At 39.0% G+C, this 16,232-nt stretch overlaps 1 protein-coding gene across 4 annotated transcripts in view; it reads left to right on the top strand.

Moving 5' to 3' along the window:
* Window positions 1-267: 267 nt before the first annotated feature.
* The window catches only part of LOC119047441 (complement factor H), a 29,109-nt gene continuing 13,144 nt past the window's right edge, over window positions 268-16,232 (top strand). Inside the window, exons 1-10 of one of the 4 annotated variants that reach the window (XM_053667279.1) lie at window positions 268-423; window positions 831-1,004; window positions 2,382-2,570; window positions 2,995-3,171; window positions 5,868-6,050; window positions 7,576-7,752; window positions 9,049-9,225; window positions 10,306-10,488; window positions 10,842-11,021; window positions 12,493-12,669. In XM_053667279.1, coding sequence (XP_053523254.1) covers window positions 354-423; window positions 831-1,004; window positions 2,382-2,570; window positions 2,995-3,171; window positions 5,868-6,050; window positions 7,576-7,752; window positions 9,049-9,225; window positions 10,306-10,488; window positions 10,842-11,021; window positions 12,493-12,669 — 1,687 coding nt within the window. In that variant the 5' untranslated portion in view covers window positions 268-353. The remainder of the gene's footprint in view (window positions 424-830; window positions 1,005-2,381; window positions 2,571-2,994; window positions 3,172-5,867; window positions 6,051-7,575; window positions 7,753-9,048; window positions 9,226-10,305; window positions 10,489-10,841; window positions 11,022-12,492; window positions 12,670-16,232) is intronic. The other 3 variants (XM_053667280.1, XM_053667281.1, XM_053667282.1) reach the window with 3 other exon arrangements.

The raw sequence follows: 16,232 nt of genomic DNA, 5'->3' as shown, positions 1-16,232 counted from the left end.
CAGAGTTATTCCCTCAGAGTTATTTCTCTGGGTGGAGAAAAAACCTCCACCATTTCTAGAATTGTTTAATTAAAAAATTACTCTTTCATGTCAGGTTTCGATCAGGTGTGTTAATGTCACTAAGAGAGGTTGTGCAAGTGCAATGAGGAAAGGGAGTCACGAAGAGATTGGGAAACTTTTAACCAAAATTTGCATATCTTGCGAAACTCTCTGAACTTTGATAGCAAGTGAGCTCAGCAGACCAGCTTCCTGGCAGTGCCCTGAAATTCAAGGTCACACTAACCACCGCTCACAAGGCAGACTCACAACCCACAGAGCACGGCTGGAATATTCGTGTTAATACACTGTCGGGGATGCCCAGCATGCTGCTGTCCCTGATCAGTGTCATTGTCACCTTGTGGGTCTCCTGGGCTCGTGGACAAGGTAAGCTGGGCGGGCACAGAGCTGCACACTCAGCTCCCTCCGACCTGCAACTTCTTCTCCTTCCTACTTGCTTGTGTCTCTGGGTTTAATGAATGGACTGGGTTTAAGGGATAGTGTGTTCCATGACATCAAACAGAGAATAACTCATAGGAAGATCATGGTATATTCATCGAGAGAAAATAAAGTGAGTAGTTTTCTCTCTTCTGAGTTCCACAGTTGGAAAGCCTCTCCACAAATATTAGAGTCATGCAAATATGCTCATGAAAACTTGACTGGAAAATGGGTGACAGAAAAGCTAGTTGATACCCCAAAATGTTGGGGACAGTCTTACAACATTTGCTCTGTTCCCATGGACTTGACTCTTCTCCTGAGCAGTGGTTTCTGCATTATCCACCTGTCCTTTTCAGAAGTGACATGTGATCCTCCAACTATTGTCAACAGCCACTACATTCCTGACAGGACCTCATACCGACGTGGGGATAGAATCACATACCAGTGTAAAGGTGGCTTTTATCATTCCACCCAAGGCAGTACATCAGAATGCACTGATATGGGCTGGAACCCCCCTCCAAGGTGCTCCTGTAAGTTGCAAGCACATCGTGACCTGACCCTAATTCTGCAGTTACTTCTGCTGAACACCAATGTAATGGGAACTGAAAGGGCCCCCACACTTCCTTTACTGAGAGCGTAAAGCAGGGGATGCAGAGGCGTGCTGGGCTGTTCAAAGTAGCCACTTCAAATGAAGTTCAAAATGATGTATTTCTTAATGAAACCTTCTAATTTTTGGTACTCAGGGTTATATACGTGTGGGTATGAATATGTGTTTCTCTCACTAATATTCCAACATGTGAATTAAAAAATTGGCAAGCACGCTACCATTCACCATCCAGTATATTTGTTATTTACTGCTGTGTAACAAATGTACCCCAAATATTACTGACTGAGAAAAACCACCCTCTCATGACTCAGGGTCATAGGGTCAATCCTAGGGTTACTGCTCAGCCCCCAAGTTCCTAGTCACTCTCTGGGTGGCACTGGGACACTGGTCCAGAGTGTGGGCGGGCTGCAGACTGGCTGCAGTTGGGACCAGCTTCCAAGAGGGCACCTCCCTGCTGGTGCAGAAGCCTCAGGGCCTAACCACCTGGGCTCTCCATAGAAACCTGAGTGGCACTAACTGTCCCCAGGGTGAGTGATCTGAGACACAAGAAGAACACCTCTGTGCCATCTATGACCTGCTCACACATTGTCAGCTGAGCCATTTGTACCTTCACAAGAGGGTCTCTGAGTCCAGCCCACACTCAAAGGTGAGGGCAGTGGGCTCCTTCTCTGAGGAAGGAGAGTGGGAGACACAGTTGATTTTCTGACACCATCACATGTCACAAAGTGCCACTCAGTTCAGCAGGGTGTTTATTTCTGGGGAGGTTTCTTTGGCCCCTTTCCAAGAGCTTTCTGCCTTGACCATTGTGTTCTTCTTGCTCACATATCAGTTCCCTGTAGAGGTATCCATGCTGCAGCTGGACACTCCATGGCTGAAAAAATGAAACAATGCTAATTGGAGGTCAATGGCTTTAGTGTCAGTTCAGGACAAATGTCCACATGAAAGTGACAGTGTGATGCCCTAAGAGGGGCTGCTGGCCTCACCATGACACAGACCTCCATGAGTGTGACCACCACAAGGAGAGTGTCTGTGTACTCACTAGACAGAACTGACAGGCAGCACTGTGCTGTTTCAGGTGTGTAACAAGATGACCCCGTGTGTGCACGTATCGTGAAATGACCAGAAACAAGTGTTCTTTACATCATCTGAGTTTACAACCTTTCTTGTCCTAGAAACCCTAATGCAAAGAGGATAATTATGTTAATAATATAATTCACCAGGGAAACCTTTTATCTCTCATTGGATTCTATTAAAGGAAAACATCATTTATGTTGGGGTTTTTTGTTTGTTTTATTGCAAGTTAAACCATGTGACTACCCAGAAATAAAGCATGGGTATCTATACCGGGCAAACAGAGAATATTTTCCAGTCCCTGTGGGAAAATGGTATCATTATTACTGTAGTGGCAACTATGTGACGCCCACAGAACGCTACTGGGATTATATTACTTGCACAGCAGATGGATGGTCACCTGACGTTCCCTGCCTCAGTAAGTAAACCGCTTCCTCCTTGTGTATATGAGGCCACTTCACAGCAGGGGAGAGGAGGAGGGCATTAAACAAGTGAGAACAATGAAGCTGTGTGCCCAAACTAAGGTGGAGGGCTGAGTTCTGTGAGCAGGAAGACCAATGTCGGTTGTTTGTTTTATGAGAGGTTCTTCATCAAAGACATGAGAGATAAAAATAGAGTCTGCAAGAATGCCTGTATCATTTCTACATATTATAATAGTGAACTGCAGATAATAATTTTTAATATTATATTTTACAAAAAATATTTGGTAGCAGCTTAGGTATTTCTTATTCTATATGTTATTATTGTATGCTTATGCATTCTAATTTAAATATGAGGATACATTTTCATTTCTCACTTGACCAATTGTTGGGGGTTTTTTATTATCATTTTATCATTCTTAGGAAAATGTGTTTTCAATTATTTGGAGAATGGATATTTTCCGAGGTCTGAACAAAAGTATTTACAGGGTCAATCTACTAGAGTTTCCTGCCATCCTGGTTACAGTCTCCCAAACGAGCAGACCACGATGACATGTACAGAGAATGGCTGGTCCCCTCCTCCCAAATGCATCCGTGTCGGTAAGAAAACGGGTCTGAGATCCAGGCTGTTTGTCATCTTCTAAGACTTACCTGTAATCACCATGGAAAAAAGTTTATATCAGCTTCCTGTTTTGTCAATGGACTTACTTGCTTTTATTTTTTCAAGTGTGTATAAGCAGAAACGCCAGTTCCTTGACATATCAATAGCATGATAAAGATGCCTATTGGTAGACATTAATTTAGAAAACCACCAAATACTGCAGAGAGGAAACATCTAGTTTAATACATGGAAAGCAGGATGGCATGTCAACTGTTCCTATTGTCTTCCCACAGCCAACATTGACTTTGGCCATCACTCTGGATAAGGGCAGCTTTGTGAGAGTCAGGAATCTGGCAGACAGGTTCCTCCTGCCCCTGGGGCAAAGAGACCCAAGACTGGGTGCATGGAAGTGTCTGGGAGCAACAGCTGCACCTCCCTGAGTTAACTCCTCCCCAGTCATGCACCTTGTGGTGGGTTGGGGTCTGAGACCTCGAGTCTTAGTGGTTTTATGTTTTGTTTTGCTGTTCAGGTTGACCTGATCCATTCAAGGCTCGTTTCTAAACTAACAAAGCTGGTTTGGCAGCCTGCCCACTGGGACCAGTCTATTCAGAATATGGATGAAGAAGGCGTCTTCTGGCCCCTCTAATAAATGAGTTGTGTTTAAAGACATCTTTGCAATTTGTATGGTCCAGTGTGAATATCTCCCAGTCCTGAGGGTGTCCTGGGGATCTTGGAATTGGTTGTTTCCTGCTGGTTCTTTCTCAAGTGGTTATTCCCTGCTCGTTGTGAGGGGACTCTGCCCTGCTCTAAAGTGTCACATTTTCAGCCCTGCAGATGTGTAGAGCTCTCTCATTCTGTAGCTCTTTCCACTGGGTTCTCTAGATTCCAAGTTCAGTGATGTCAGCCTGTTTCAGAATGCTGGGTTTTGTCCTTCTATTCAGTGTGACTGATGATTTAGGCTTGAGAGTATTCTCCCTTGTAACTGGGAGAATTCACACCCCACCCCAATAAAGCCACTTTGAGAACAGAGCTCACAGCATTCCCCTTACCTTCCAGGAATCAGAGCCTGGTGCTGGCCTTGTGCACACACCTCACAAGGCTGTTTTCATAGGTTTGATTCAGTTTCTTCACTATGCGGGGATGGAACTCTCTTCTGAATTCTTACTGTGCATTTCTTAATTTTATTAAAGTTCTCCATGAACTACCTTGAACTCTATATGTTTTCTATAGTGTCTGTTTTTCATTTATGTCTGCTGACACTGTTATTTTTTCAGTGTTAATGGGAATGGAATATGTGGTAGCTTGTTATGTTGACACTTGCACAGGGGATGAAGTGACCACCAGGTCAAGTATACCCATGGGTTAGCATACCCATCCCCTCCTGTAGGGAGAGCCATGTGAGAGCCATGAACACCTGGCTCTTCCTTCTCAGCAATAATTAAAACTCATCCTGGGAATAGATGTATGCCAGGAACGCACTGGTCAGCTATAGCATTCCACATGCAGTAGACAGACAGATCCTAATAATTTATTCTTTATCTTCATTTTTATTGGTGACACTATTACAGATGTCCTCATCCCCCCTTTGCCCAATGCCACCCCACCTCTCCTCCTTCCTCTGGTCATCAGTAACTTCTTATAAAGCAATCTGAATATTTTAAGTCTTTCTTAGTTCCAAGATCTGTTTTTAATATCTTTTAAAAAATTATTATTGTTCTGTTACAGTTGCCTGGCCTTCTTCCCCTTGCTCAATCGAACCCCACCCCCTCACTCTGACAGTTGACTCAACCCCTGGTACCCCTCTGGTACCCCTATAGTTCGGATGTTGGAACGTTTAAAGATGTCCTGGAGGTTCCTAAGCCTCTCCTCATTTGTTCTGAATTCTTGTTTCTTTGTTCTTTTCTGTTTGGTGATTTTTTTCTTCCTTCTGGTCCACTTCCTTGATTTGAGTCCCAGTTTCGTTTCTATCATTATTGGTTTCCTGTGTATTTTCCTTCATTTCAATGAGTTTAGCCTTCATATGTTCCTCTAATTTGTGACTAAAATCAACCAGTTCTGTGAGCATCCTGATCACCAGTGTTTTGAACTGTGCATCTGAAAGTTTGGCTATCTCTTGGTCATTTAGAATTATTGGTTCTGGGGCTTTGAGCTGTTCTTCAGCCATAATGTTTTGGTGCAAACCTACCACAGGCTTTTGATTCACTCATATACTGATGGACACTAATGCTGTTTCTAGCACTTGGCTATTGCAAATAAGGCTGCTGTGAACATTGTGTTACATAGCTTCTTTTGAATTGGTGATTCAGAATTCTTAGGGTATGGTCCCAGCAGATGGATTGTTTGATGGAAAGTCAGTGCCATCTTTAGTTTCTTGAGGAAACTCCACACTGTTTCCCAGAGTGGCTGCATCAGTCTGCATTCCCATCAACAGTGCACTAGAGTTCCCTTTTCTCAACAACCTCACCAGCACTTGTTGTTTGTTGATTTGATAATGATGGCAATATCTTGATATATATTTTTGGAAACTCATAGCTTATAGTCTCTCACACCACACCTTGGATGATTAGGATTTTCCAGGTTTTCATTGACAACACACGCTTTAGTTTTTGTTGTTTTTGTTGTATATTGTTAGAATCCTAATGAGCATTCCTAGAGACCATATGCTTAACTTTCCCCCACATTCTCTTCCCTTTAGTGACATGTTCAAAATCGGATATAGAAATTGAGAATGGATTTTTTTCTGAATCTGAACTGACATACCCCTTACATATAGAAACACGATACAAGTGCAAACAAGGTTACTTAACAGAAGATGGTCAGACCTCAGGAAGGATTACGTGTCAGCAGGACGGATGGTCCCCTCCCCCCAAGTGCATCAGTAAGTCATTTATGATGTTGAGTTATTGCCCCATTGCCAGTGGCAGAAATGTTCACTTTACCTGATTTCTTTTTCTTGGGCTGTTAGAAGCTGGGGTGGTTCCATTTGAAAAGATAAATAAAAGGTTTTCGAGAAAGTATATGCAAGTTTTTGCCTTTTAAAAATGATTACTAGAATGTAGATATAAGATCATCTTTCAGTTCAAGGTTTTGCCTCCACAAAACTTCCTGTGATTTACAAACTGGTGAGGGACCTTCTGTGTATTCTGGTGTCAACTCATTTATTTCTAGCTGACACCCTGGCCTGGGCCTGTTTCCAGATGGTCAGATTTTTACGTCTGGGTGTTCATTCCTAGACATAAAAGTTATGTGTTTAAGTGAAAATATATGTTCACAGTGCATAGTTGTACGATAATGTCCCCTGTGTAATTTATACGTGATACAGCAGAACAAAAAATTCTTCTGAATAAAATTTATATTTTTAAGAAAACATCTACAACATTGAGTCATTGGAGAGTAAGAAATGCTTGTTGCTTCCTTGATGTTTATGAGAATATTCTAAGACCAGTTTTCTCATTTTATATAACTTATCCAAAGCCACATAACAATATTTTTCATTCCCATGAAGTGAATATTTAAAATATCCATGTTTATTTTTTTCACTTTTTCAGTTTCTATACTTACAATGGGAACTACCAAAAAAATGATGAAGGTTGCCTTTATATCAAACTAATACTATATTCAGTTGAGATTAATTATCCATTACTACACTCATTAGGGAAGAAAAAATGTCTCTTATTATTTTTATTGTTATAGTTTTCTCTAGTTTTTTAAATCTTTAAACTAGCTGGCTGCATAATAGGTCTTAAAATTTGAGGAAAACTATTGAAGTCTGTATTAACATCAGTCCAGGAATGTATTAGTGAAAATGTATTATCAATTTAATTTCTTATACTAGCTATAAATATGGAACTATTTCTACATTCAATCTTGATAAGTATAGAAGAATATCCATTAATTTGGTGGATATTTGTAAAAAGCTAAAGTAGCATGTGAGTTTTTAAAATAGTAAGTTTTCAAGTAGACTTCTATAGAATGTTTAAAAATCACTCTCACTGTTGAAAATTTCTCTTTTTGTTGAACCAATGAACCTGTTTCTGCCACTAATGACACAACTGCTACTGAGTTTGGCACCTACCTTGATTCACAAACATTATTCTACTTTGCCAAAATTCAAATCCAGCACATCTGTGAGGGCCTAGTTTACTGCTAGGGTGGAATGCATGTCTAAGTATAATGGCACTGAGAAAAACATTCTTAAATTTTTCAGAGGATTTAAGTGATGGTAAAACTGCTTTGTAGAAACACCCGCTTTCTTCTTGAGTAGCAATACAAGGACAATGAGTTATCACTGGTATTTGGAGATTGCTCTTTTGTGATGCATTGCCTTGGGATGGGACTTAACTCCATTCGAGTGTGTGTTAAATGCTACTGGACATGAAATCTTCAATTCCATTATGCATTAGAATCTTGTGAAATGCCAGTGTTTGAGAATGCCAGAGCCAGAAGTGGCAGCACGTGGTTTAAGGTCAATGACATGTTGGACTATGAGTGCCAGGATGGATATAAAAATGAAGATGGACACACCACAGGCTTCATAGTTTGTGGTCACAGTGGTTGGTCTGGTACACCCACCTGTCACAGTAAGTCACATTTCCGGATTATCATAATAACATTCATTTAAAATATTTTTTACCAATTTGGGTTATGTGGAATTATTTTTAATGTACAGTGAATAAAACTGAGGTGTCTTCCTTCTGATTTAATGCAAATTGGGAGGAAGGGCTGTTTTGAAGTCTAAAGAGAACAGCCGATCTGACCCAATGCATTGGCGTGCCCTATGGCCCATGCACATCACAGATCTGTGATGAGAGCATAATAGTGCTCTCAGTCTTTCCTGGAATCAGAGGCAGAGCTGGGTTGTATGAACCCAGAAGCTTTGATAGCTTTGAGGGCCTCCTTTAAGGAAGAGCAATCAATCAGGAATATGTGATTCCAAGGCCATCAGACATGGCAGAACAATGTATAGGAACAGATGTGGAAGTGACAGAGACAGCAGTAGAAAGCACTGTGGCCAATATGGCTCTCTATTGGAAATTTGCAGTAACTGATGACTTTGAGGACACGTTGGTCAGAATTCGCCAGCATGATGTCTTGCTTCCAGGGATGGAGGAAACGAATGGCAGCTTAGCATTCTTTTCAGATACCTTTCCTGGGCCATGAAGTAGGGAGTGGTGCACTGAGCAGTTGATACTAGAATTTATTTCAAATGTCCTGGAAAGTCTCTCTTTAGGGGAGTATTCAAGGAATCTTATCATAAACCTTTAAGCCAAACAATGCTAACAGCAGTTTTGACTCAATGTACACTTCAGAGTTTTAGATCCATACCAACATATGTGACCTTGAGAATGTTACTTCATCTTTTTTTGTTTCAGTTTTATCACATTTCAGTTTAATTTATTAATTAAATTATTTTAAATATTTTTGTAACTGAAACATATCAGAAATGCTTCTCTGAGTGTTCTGATTTCCCATGTTATGAAACAAAAATTCCAGGTTTTGTTTAAGCGTGCATATAAAATTGTAGCATCAGTGTTTTTGGTTTTGTTCTTTGTGAGAGAATAGTTTTGTTTTGATAATACAAAAACTAGTAGCATTAAATTTTATAAATGTCAATGATAAAATCAGATCCATATGAGCAAGCTGATCTTACAAATTTTCAGGACAAATGTATTGTTCAGAGAGTCCCATATAAATTTGAAGAAGGTGTAAACTGAATGGATAAGTGATTTTCCGGGAGAATATTTGTTTGATGCCTCTCTGTATATGCAACACCCAGCAACTTATTTTTGCATGATGTATAGCATATACTTTGGCAGTGAAAAATTTTATGTGCTCATTAAATTATTTTCATAACAATTATGAAAATGTTTTTATAGAAAAAGAATGCATTGTTCCTGATATAGAGCAAAACATAATTGCTCAGCCCCAGAAAGAGAAGTATTTCATTGGAGATGTGCTGAAATTCTCCTGCAGACAAAGACTGAAACTTGTTGGACCAGATTCAATTCAGTGTTACAACTTTGGGTGGTCACCAGATCCTCCAACATGTGAAGGTGAATGTTTATCTGAAAACTGCTCCAACAAGAATTGGAATTTTGGTTATCACATTGTGTCTCTCTGTTAGTTTCCTGTTGGATTCTAGGGTGTCTCTAACGGAGGGCATTAAGCCAGAGATTTACTTGAGAAAACCATGCATTGGTAGTATGTGCCTCAGATGTCCTTGTTTAAGAAGGTTACCTTCAGTGGTGTCTAGTGTTAGAGCCACGTCTTTCTAGTCCTATTTTTGCATCTCATTCTATCAGCATGGGCTTCACTTCAAGTTCCACTGAGTGTGTCTAAACAATATTTAAGCATCTTGGGGTCAATTCAATCATACATATGACTTAAAAGTGGTTGATCACATGCTTGGCTCCAATGACGGTACTTTTTCAAAAAGTCTTGGCTCTGGCCCGGTAGCTCATCTAGTTAGAGCATCATTCCAATGTCCAATGTTGCAGGTTCAATCTCAGGTCATGGCACATACAAGAAGCAGCCATTAAATGCATCAATGAATGGAACAACAAATTCACATTTCTCTCTCTCTTCCTCCTCTCTCTTCTACCCTTCCTCTACCTCTAAGCTCAATGAATCAAAAATATTTAAGATAAACGTCTTAATAAGATGTTTCTAAGGAAAATGAACATCAATATAAGTTATACTACTATATTTGTTAATTAGTTTGCATATATTTTTAGACTATCTAGAATACGGAACATGTTTCCTGGGCTTAAATATACTTCTAGTTTGCTAAATCGGCATAAATAACAGAACTGGGAGATGAATCTAGTGTAGACACCACTCTTTCCTTTTCAAAGACCGCTATAGTAAATTAGATCGGGGTGTCAAACTATTTTCACTGGGAGCCATATTTCCTCGTGGTTCCCTTCAAAGGGTTCAAAATTAATTTTAGGACTGTATAATGTATCTATTTAACTAGGGAATTTGTAGAGAGGTGCTGGGCCAGATAAAACAGGTGGGGGCTGAAGTGTTTGATGTCAGTTAGATAGTAAGTAAGAAATTTTTTTAATTGTTCTGGATTTTAACTTGTAAATTAGACTAATTTAATCAGTAATTATACTGCACTTCTACCATAGAGAAAGTAAAATCGTGCGGTCTACATCCTCAACTCCCCAATGGGAAAGCTACAAACACACCAAAAGAAGAATATCAACATGGTGATGTTGTGGAGTACGTTTGCGACCCCAGGTTTCTGTTGAAGGGCTCTAAGAAAATTCAGTGTGTTGATGGGGAATGGACCACCTTGCCCCGGTGTATTGGTAATGTATAAAAATTTTAATACTTAGACTTAAGTCGACACTCTGTGTTTATATTAATAAAAACACATAATTTATATTTTATCATGTTTTCTGTTTCTTTTGAGTTTTGCTTTTTATTTCTATTGCTGTTCAATTACAGTTGTCCCCATTTTCCCCCATTTCTTTCTCCTGCCCTACAAACCCTCCACATCCCACATTCAATTGTCCCCTCCCTGCTGTCTTTGGCCATGGGTCCTATGTACATGTTCCTTCACTTAACTCTTCCCTTCTTTCCCCCATCGTCCCCCTCCTCCCTCCCCTCTGGTTACTGGCAGTTTGTTCTTTATTAGCATATGCTTGTGACATTTTCACAGAGGAGAACAGCACCTGTGAAGACATACCTGAGATCGTTCACGGCTCCATCTATTCCCGGGAGGGTCCCTATCAACATGGAGAGTCCTTGGAGTTCAGCTGCAGAGAAGGGTTCACATTGGTTGGGCCCAGATCAGTGACATGTTTGAAGGGAAAGTGGACCCAACCACCTGAGTGCATTGGTGAGCATGCCCTTCTAAAATGACCCTGTAAGACAATTTAATAGTTTTGCTGTAAAGCCCTTGCCACCATATTTTTGAAATGTGGAGATATTCTTGAAAGTGTCAGGTCATGAATTACAATGAATCCAAAGATTTGTTGTTTATAGTTCAATAGTGTCTACAGGAGAAAAATAGAAACTAGTGATAGAATTGTATGAATCTGTTCTGATGTTAACATAATTTATAAGTATGAAGCTAAATTTTACTTGTAGATAGATGTATGATTAAAATTTTCTCATTCGATGTTTATTTTGGACCTCCCTACAGTCTTAACTTTTTGTTCTCCTCAAGATGCTCACTTTTTCCTAATAAAGAAATTATTTCAAAAACCAGTCACCATATGATAAGAACCACATACATCCTTCTGACTATAAATCTTCCTTCAGTTATTGTCCCTTGAAGAAGAATATTGTTTTTTTCTTTTTCAACACTCTGGACAAGTCCTGGGAAAATAATACTAATTCTCAAGAATCTACTGTGTTTTAAATTAGTCCCCTTGATTTTTTTCAAGCTTGCATTACAAAATTCTCATTATTTTTAGCCAATTACTTGCATTTTCTTTCTTCTGTTCATCCTCACTTGATATCGTTACCTAATTATTAACAAACACGATCTAAGACCTACACTGACATCAAGTTCAAAACAGGATTTGCCATATGCATGAAATTTTTGCAATACATACTTATATAAAAACTTGAATAATCTACAGATAACATTCTGAAGCCAGCAAAATGGATTGTTCTAGCATTATGATATTGCATTATATAATATTGGATTATAGGATGATCAAGTGTCTAAAACAGCTTCTCAAAGATTCTACAATATGTGTGCAAATAGGTTATGAATTAACCACCTAAGTTGTTATTCTGAATTCTGGTGATCATGCGCAAGATGTGCTTCAATATTCACATTCTATACTCTACACCTTAGATCAACTTTTCTTGTTATTTTACCTTAACTTTATTGAAACAATATAATTAAACTACCAATTTCATATATTCTATTTGCACAGATAATTGCTTTCTTCTAATGGTCTAAGATTGTGGTTAAAAATAACGCAGAAATGTTTGAGATCAAGAAAAGAATGAATGTGAACATTTGCACAGATTTCAGATGGGACCAAATTTTGTCATGTGATGACTCTTCTCTATGCAGATAAAGCAAAACTGAACCTCTATGTTCTTGCAATTCCCGAAGTGCAAAATGCCTGAATGATGGTTATTCTCCCTGAGATATCAGCACTTACTGCATATGGGACTGTGTTCCTACATAATAGCCCACCTCATGCAACATGATCGGGAATAATTTTGCTGGTGGAATTTATAGATCTAAATTCCAATTTCATTATACTCTGGCCTCTATAGCTATGTTTTGTATTAGTTGCTTAGATTCTCATGATTAGTGTTTTCAAGGTAATGTCTTTATTTTACAGAAACAGCTAACATTAAGATGTGTAAATTACTGAGGTCACATGAATATAAGACACCCCGATCATATAAGGTTTACTATGACCATGATGAGCAAGTGAATTACACGTGCCCAAGGAGGTCAGAGCAGAAGCACTCAGTCTGCGTCAATGGAAGATGGCATCCTGATGTGAACTGCGCAGGTCAGCTCTCAATGGCAACATTTTCAAATGTCATCCTATTTCTTCCTACCTTGTAAAAGGAGCCCTGTTGTGTCTTAAAATTTGTTATTAACTATTTCTTATTACAAATAACTCCCAGCTGGAAGGTGATTTAGAACATAACCAGAGCACTGTTTCAAAATCTTAATTGTATCATGTGCGTTCTACAGCTACGTGACAAACCACTCAGGAACTGGTGACTTTCACATTGGGGAGTGGGTCTGCTCATTGCTATTGGAATACCATTGCTGCCATTGCTACTAATTTTTTGTGTTACTATTGTGCTTATGCTAATACCTCTAACTCTTATAACTCTCTTAGTATCTAGAGATGTATATACCCTTCCGTGTATGTATCCATCTGTCTCTGTAGGTATCTACCCACTGAGCCATCTATTGTTTTGTTTATCTGTATCTGTCTTAGAAACAGTCTTATTTCCACCACCAGTTCCAACAGCACAGGGCTCATTCCCATTCCCCACTTTCCACATCTGTGGTGCTCTTCCCCAGCTGTAGGGCACCTGGACTCACTGCCCTCAGTGCTTTACCAATTTCCTCAGAAATAGAATACAGAGAAATCAATTTCATACCAATACTAAAGTCATACTTATTTTCAGATCTTCTCTTTCTATTCTTTATTTTTTTTTAGATTTTATTTTCTTATTTTTAGAGGGAGGGAAAGGAAGAGAGAAACAGGGGGAGAGAAACATCAGTATGTGGTTGCCTGTCCAATGTCCCCCACCGGGGACCTGGCCTGCAACCTGGCCTTGTGCCCTGACTTGTGCCACTGGAATCAAACCAGTGACTTTTGGTTTGCAGGCCAGCTCTGAATCCACTGAGCCACACCAGCCAGGGCATATTTTCAGATCTTAATGGAAAGAAGTAATAATTACAGTCTGTAAAATGCAAGTGTGCATCTGTTTTCTTCTAAGAAGCTTTATATAGTTTTAGCATTTATGTTTAGGAACATGTTATCCTATTTCTTCCTACCTTGTAAAAGGAGCCTTACTTCTCCATGTTGAATTAAGCTTAAGTGGGCTATAAAACAAGGGTGGATCTTTTTTGCAGACGGGCATTTAATTGTTCTAGTAATATGAGTGGGGAAGTCTTTGAAATAAAAATCAATTGTCTCCGGAAGTGACAGTTCATTGTTCAACGGTCTGTTTAGCTCATTTACCCAGTTTTCTATCCTTGGACCCATTATTTTGCCTTGATAAGTACTACTTTACACTAAGTCTTGGAGTCTGCTGTGTTTTCACCAATTATGCTCTTCATCTTCAAGATCGTTTTAATTATTCTGGTCTTTTCATTAACAGAAATTTGGGGAAAACTAGTCAGTTTCTGCAATGCATCTACAGGTAAAAGCAAACAGATGGCTTGTCTAGTGAAAGATAAATCAGGGAGAGCTGGCATCTTTGCCATGTTGAGTGTTCAATCCATAAACTTGATATATTTCATCAGTTATTTATTTTGGCTTCTATTTTCCCAGGAACGATTTGTGTAGAAGATGTAAAGATTTTGAAATGTATTTATATTTTACATTTTTGATATTTCAAGTGGTATTTTTCATATTTACATTTTCTAATTTTTGTTCTAAGTATAAAGAAATGTACTTTACTTTTGGAAATTGATTTTATACTCTGAAACTACACAGAATGATGTTATTCATTTTATGTATTCTTTTGTAGATCAAGCATATCATTCAAATACACAGATTTCTACCTGCCCTTTTTATTTTGCTATTTTGCTTGTCTTCTTTATTGTACTGGCTCAGACCTTCAATACAGCATTGAGTACAGCATTGAAAGGAAGTGAAGAGAACAGGCATCTTCTTCCTATTTTTGACCTTGGGGAGACAGTATTTAATTACTTACCACAACTACAATGTTAGTTTAGAATTTTCGTAGGTTCCTTTTATCAGTAGAATTTCCTTCTACTCCCACTTTGCTCAGTAAACAATTTTATCATCAAGTACTGTTGGATATTTTTAAGTGCTTTTTATGCTTTATTGATGGGATAATACGACAATCTTAATTTTTTAAATTACTTTATTGTTGTTCAGGTACAGTTGTCTGCATTTACCCCCCACAACCTCCCCAGACATCCCCACCCCCTTCCCCTACTTCCACCCTTCCTCTTGGTTTTGTCCATGTGTCCTTTATAGTTGTTCCTGAAAACCCTTTCTTTTTCTACTCCATTATCCCCTCCCACCTGCCCTCTGGTTACTGTCAGATCATTCTTAGTTACAATGTTTCTGGCTATATTTTTCTTGTTTGTTTGTTTTGTTGATTAGGTGAAATAATATGGTATTTGTCTTTCAGCACCTGGCTTATTTCACTTAGCATAATGCTCTCCAGTTCCATCCATGCTATTGCAAAGGGTAGGAGCTCCTTCTTTCTTTCTTCCTGCTGTATAGTATTCCATTGTATAAATGTACCATCATTTTTTGACCCGTTTATTCACTGACGGACACTTAGGTTGCTTCCAGCACTTGGCTATTGCAATTGGTGCTGCTATGAACATTGGGGTGCATAGGCTCATTTGGATTGGTGTCTCGAGATATTTAGGATATAATCCCAGCAGTGGAATCACAGGGTCAAAAAGCAGTTCCATTTTTAGTTTTTTGAGGACATTCCATTCCATACTGTTTTCTACAGTGGCTGCACCAATCTGCATTCCTACCAACAGTGCACTAGGGTTCCCTTTTGTCCACATCCTCACCAACACTTCTTATGTGTTGTTTTGTTTATGATGGCCATTCTCACCGGTGTGAAGTGGTATCTGATTGTGATTTTAATTTGCATCTCACTGATGGCTAGTGATACTGAGCATCTTTTCATATGTCTCTGGGCCCTGTGCATGTCCTTCTTGGAGAAGTGTCTGTTCAAGTCATTTCCTCATTTTTTTATTGGATAGTTTGTCTTTGTGGTGTGGAATCATGTGAGTTCTTTATATACTTTGGGGATTAAACGCTTGTCCTAAGTATCATTGGCAAATATGTTTTTCTATATAGTTGGTTCTCTTTTCATTTTAATGCTGTTTTCTTTAGCCATGCAGAAGCTTTTTAATTTGATGAGGTTCCATTTGTTTATTCTTTCTTTTATGTCCCTTGCTCTAGGGGACATAACAGTGAACATATTGCTGTGTGGAATATCTGAGATTATTCCACCTGTTTTCCTCTAGGCCCTTTATGATGTCATGACATATTAGGTTTTTATCCACTTTGACTTTATTTTCATGTATGGTGTAAGTTGGTGATCAAGTTTCATTTTTTTGCATGTGGCTGTCCAGATCTCCCAACACTATTGGTTGAAGAGGGTATTTTTGCTCCATTTTATGCTTCTTCCCCACTTTGTCAATTAATTGGCCATAAAGACTTTGGTTTATTTCTGGGATCTCTATGTTGTTCCATTGGTCTATGTGTCTGTTCTTGTGCCAGTAAGAGGCTGTTTTGATTACAGTGGCCTTGTAATACAGTTTGCTATCAGGTATTGTGATCCCTCCTATGTTGTTCTTCTTTCTCAAAATTGCTGCAGCTATTCGGAG

Source organism: Artibeus jamaicensis, unplaced genomic scaffold, assembly GCF_021234435.1.
Source record: "Artibeus jamaicensis isolate MK-2021 breed Jamaican fruit bat unplaced genomic scaffold, CSHL_Jam_final contig_467, whole genome shotgun sequence".
Classification (NCBI taxonomy): Eukaryota; Metazoa; Chordata; class Mammalia; order Chiroptera; family Phyllostomidae; genus Artibeus; species Artibeus jamaicensis.
This window is presented reverse-complemented; position numbering and strand designations above follow the sequence as displayed.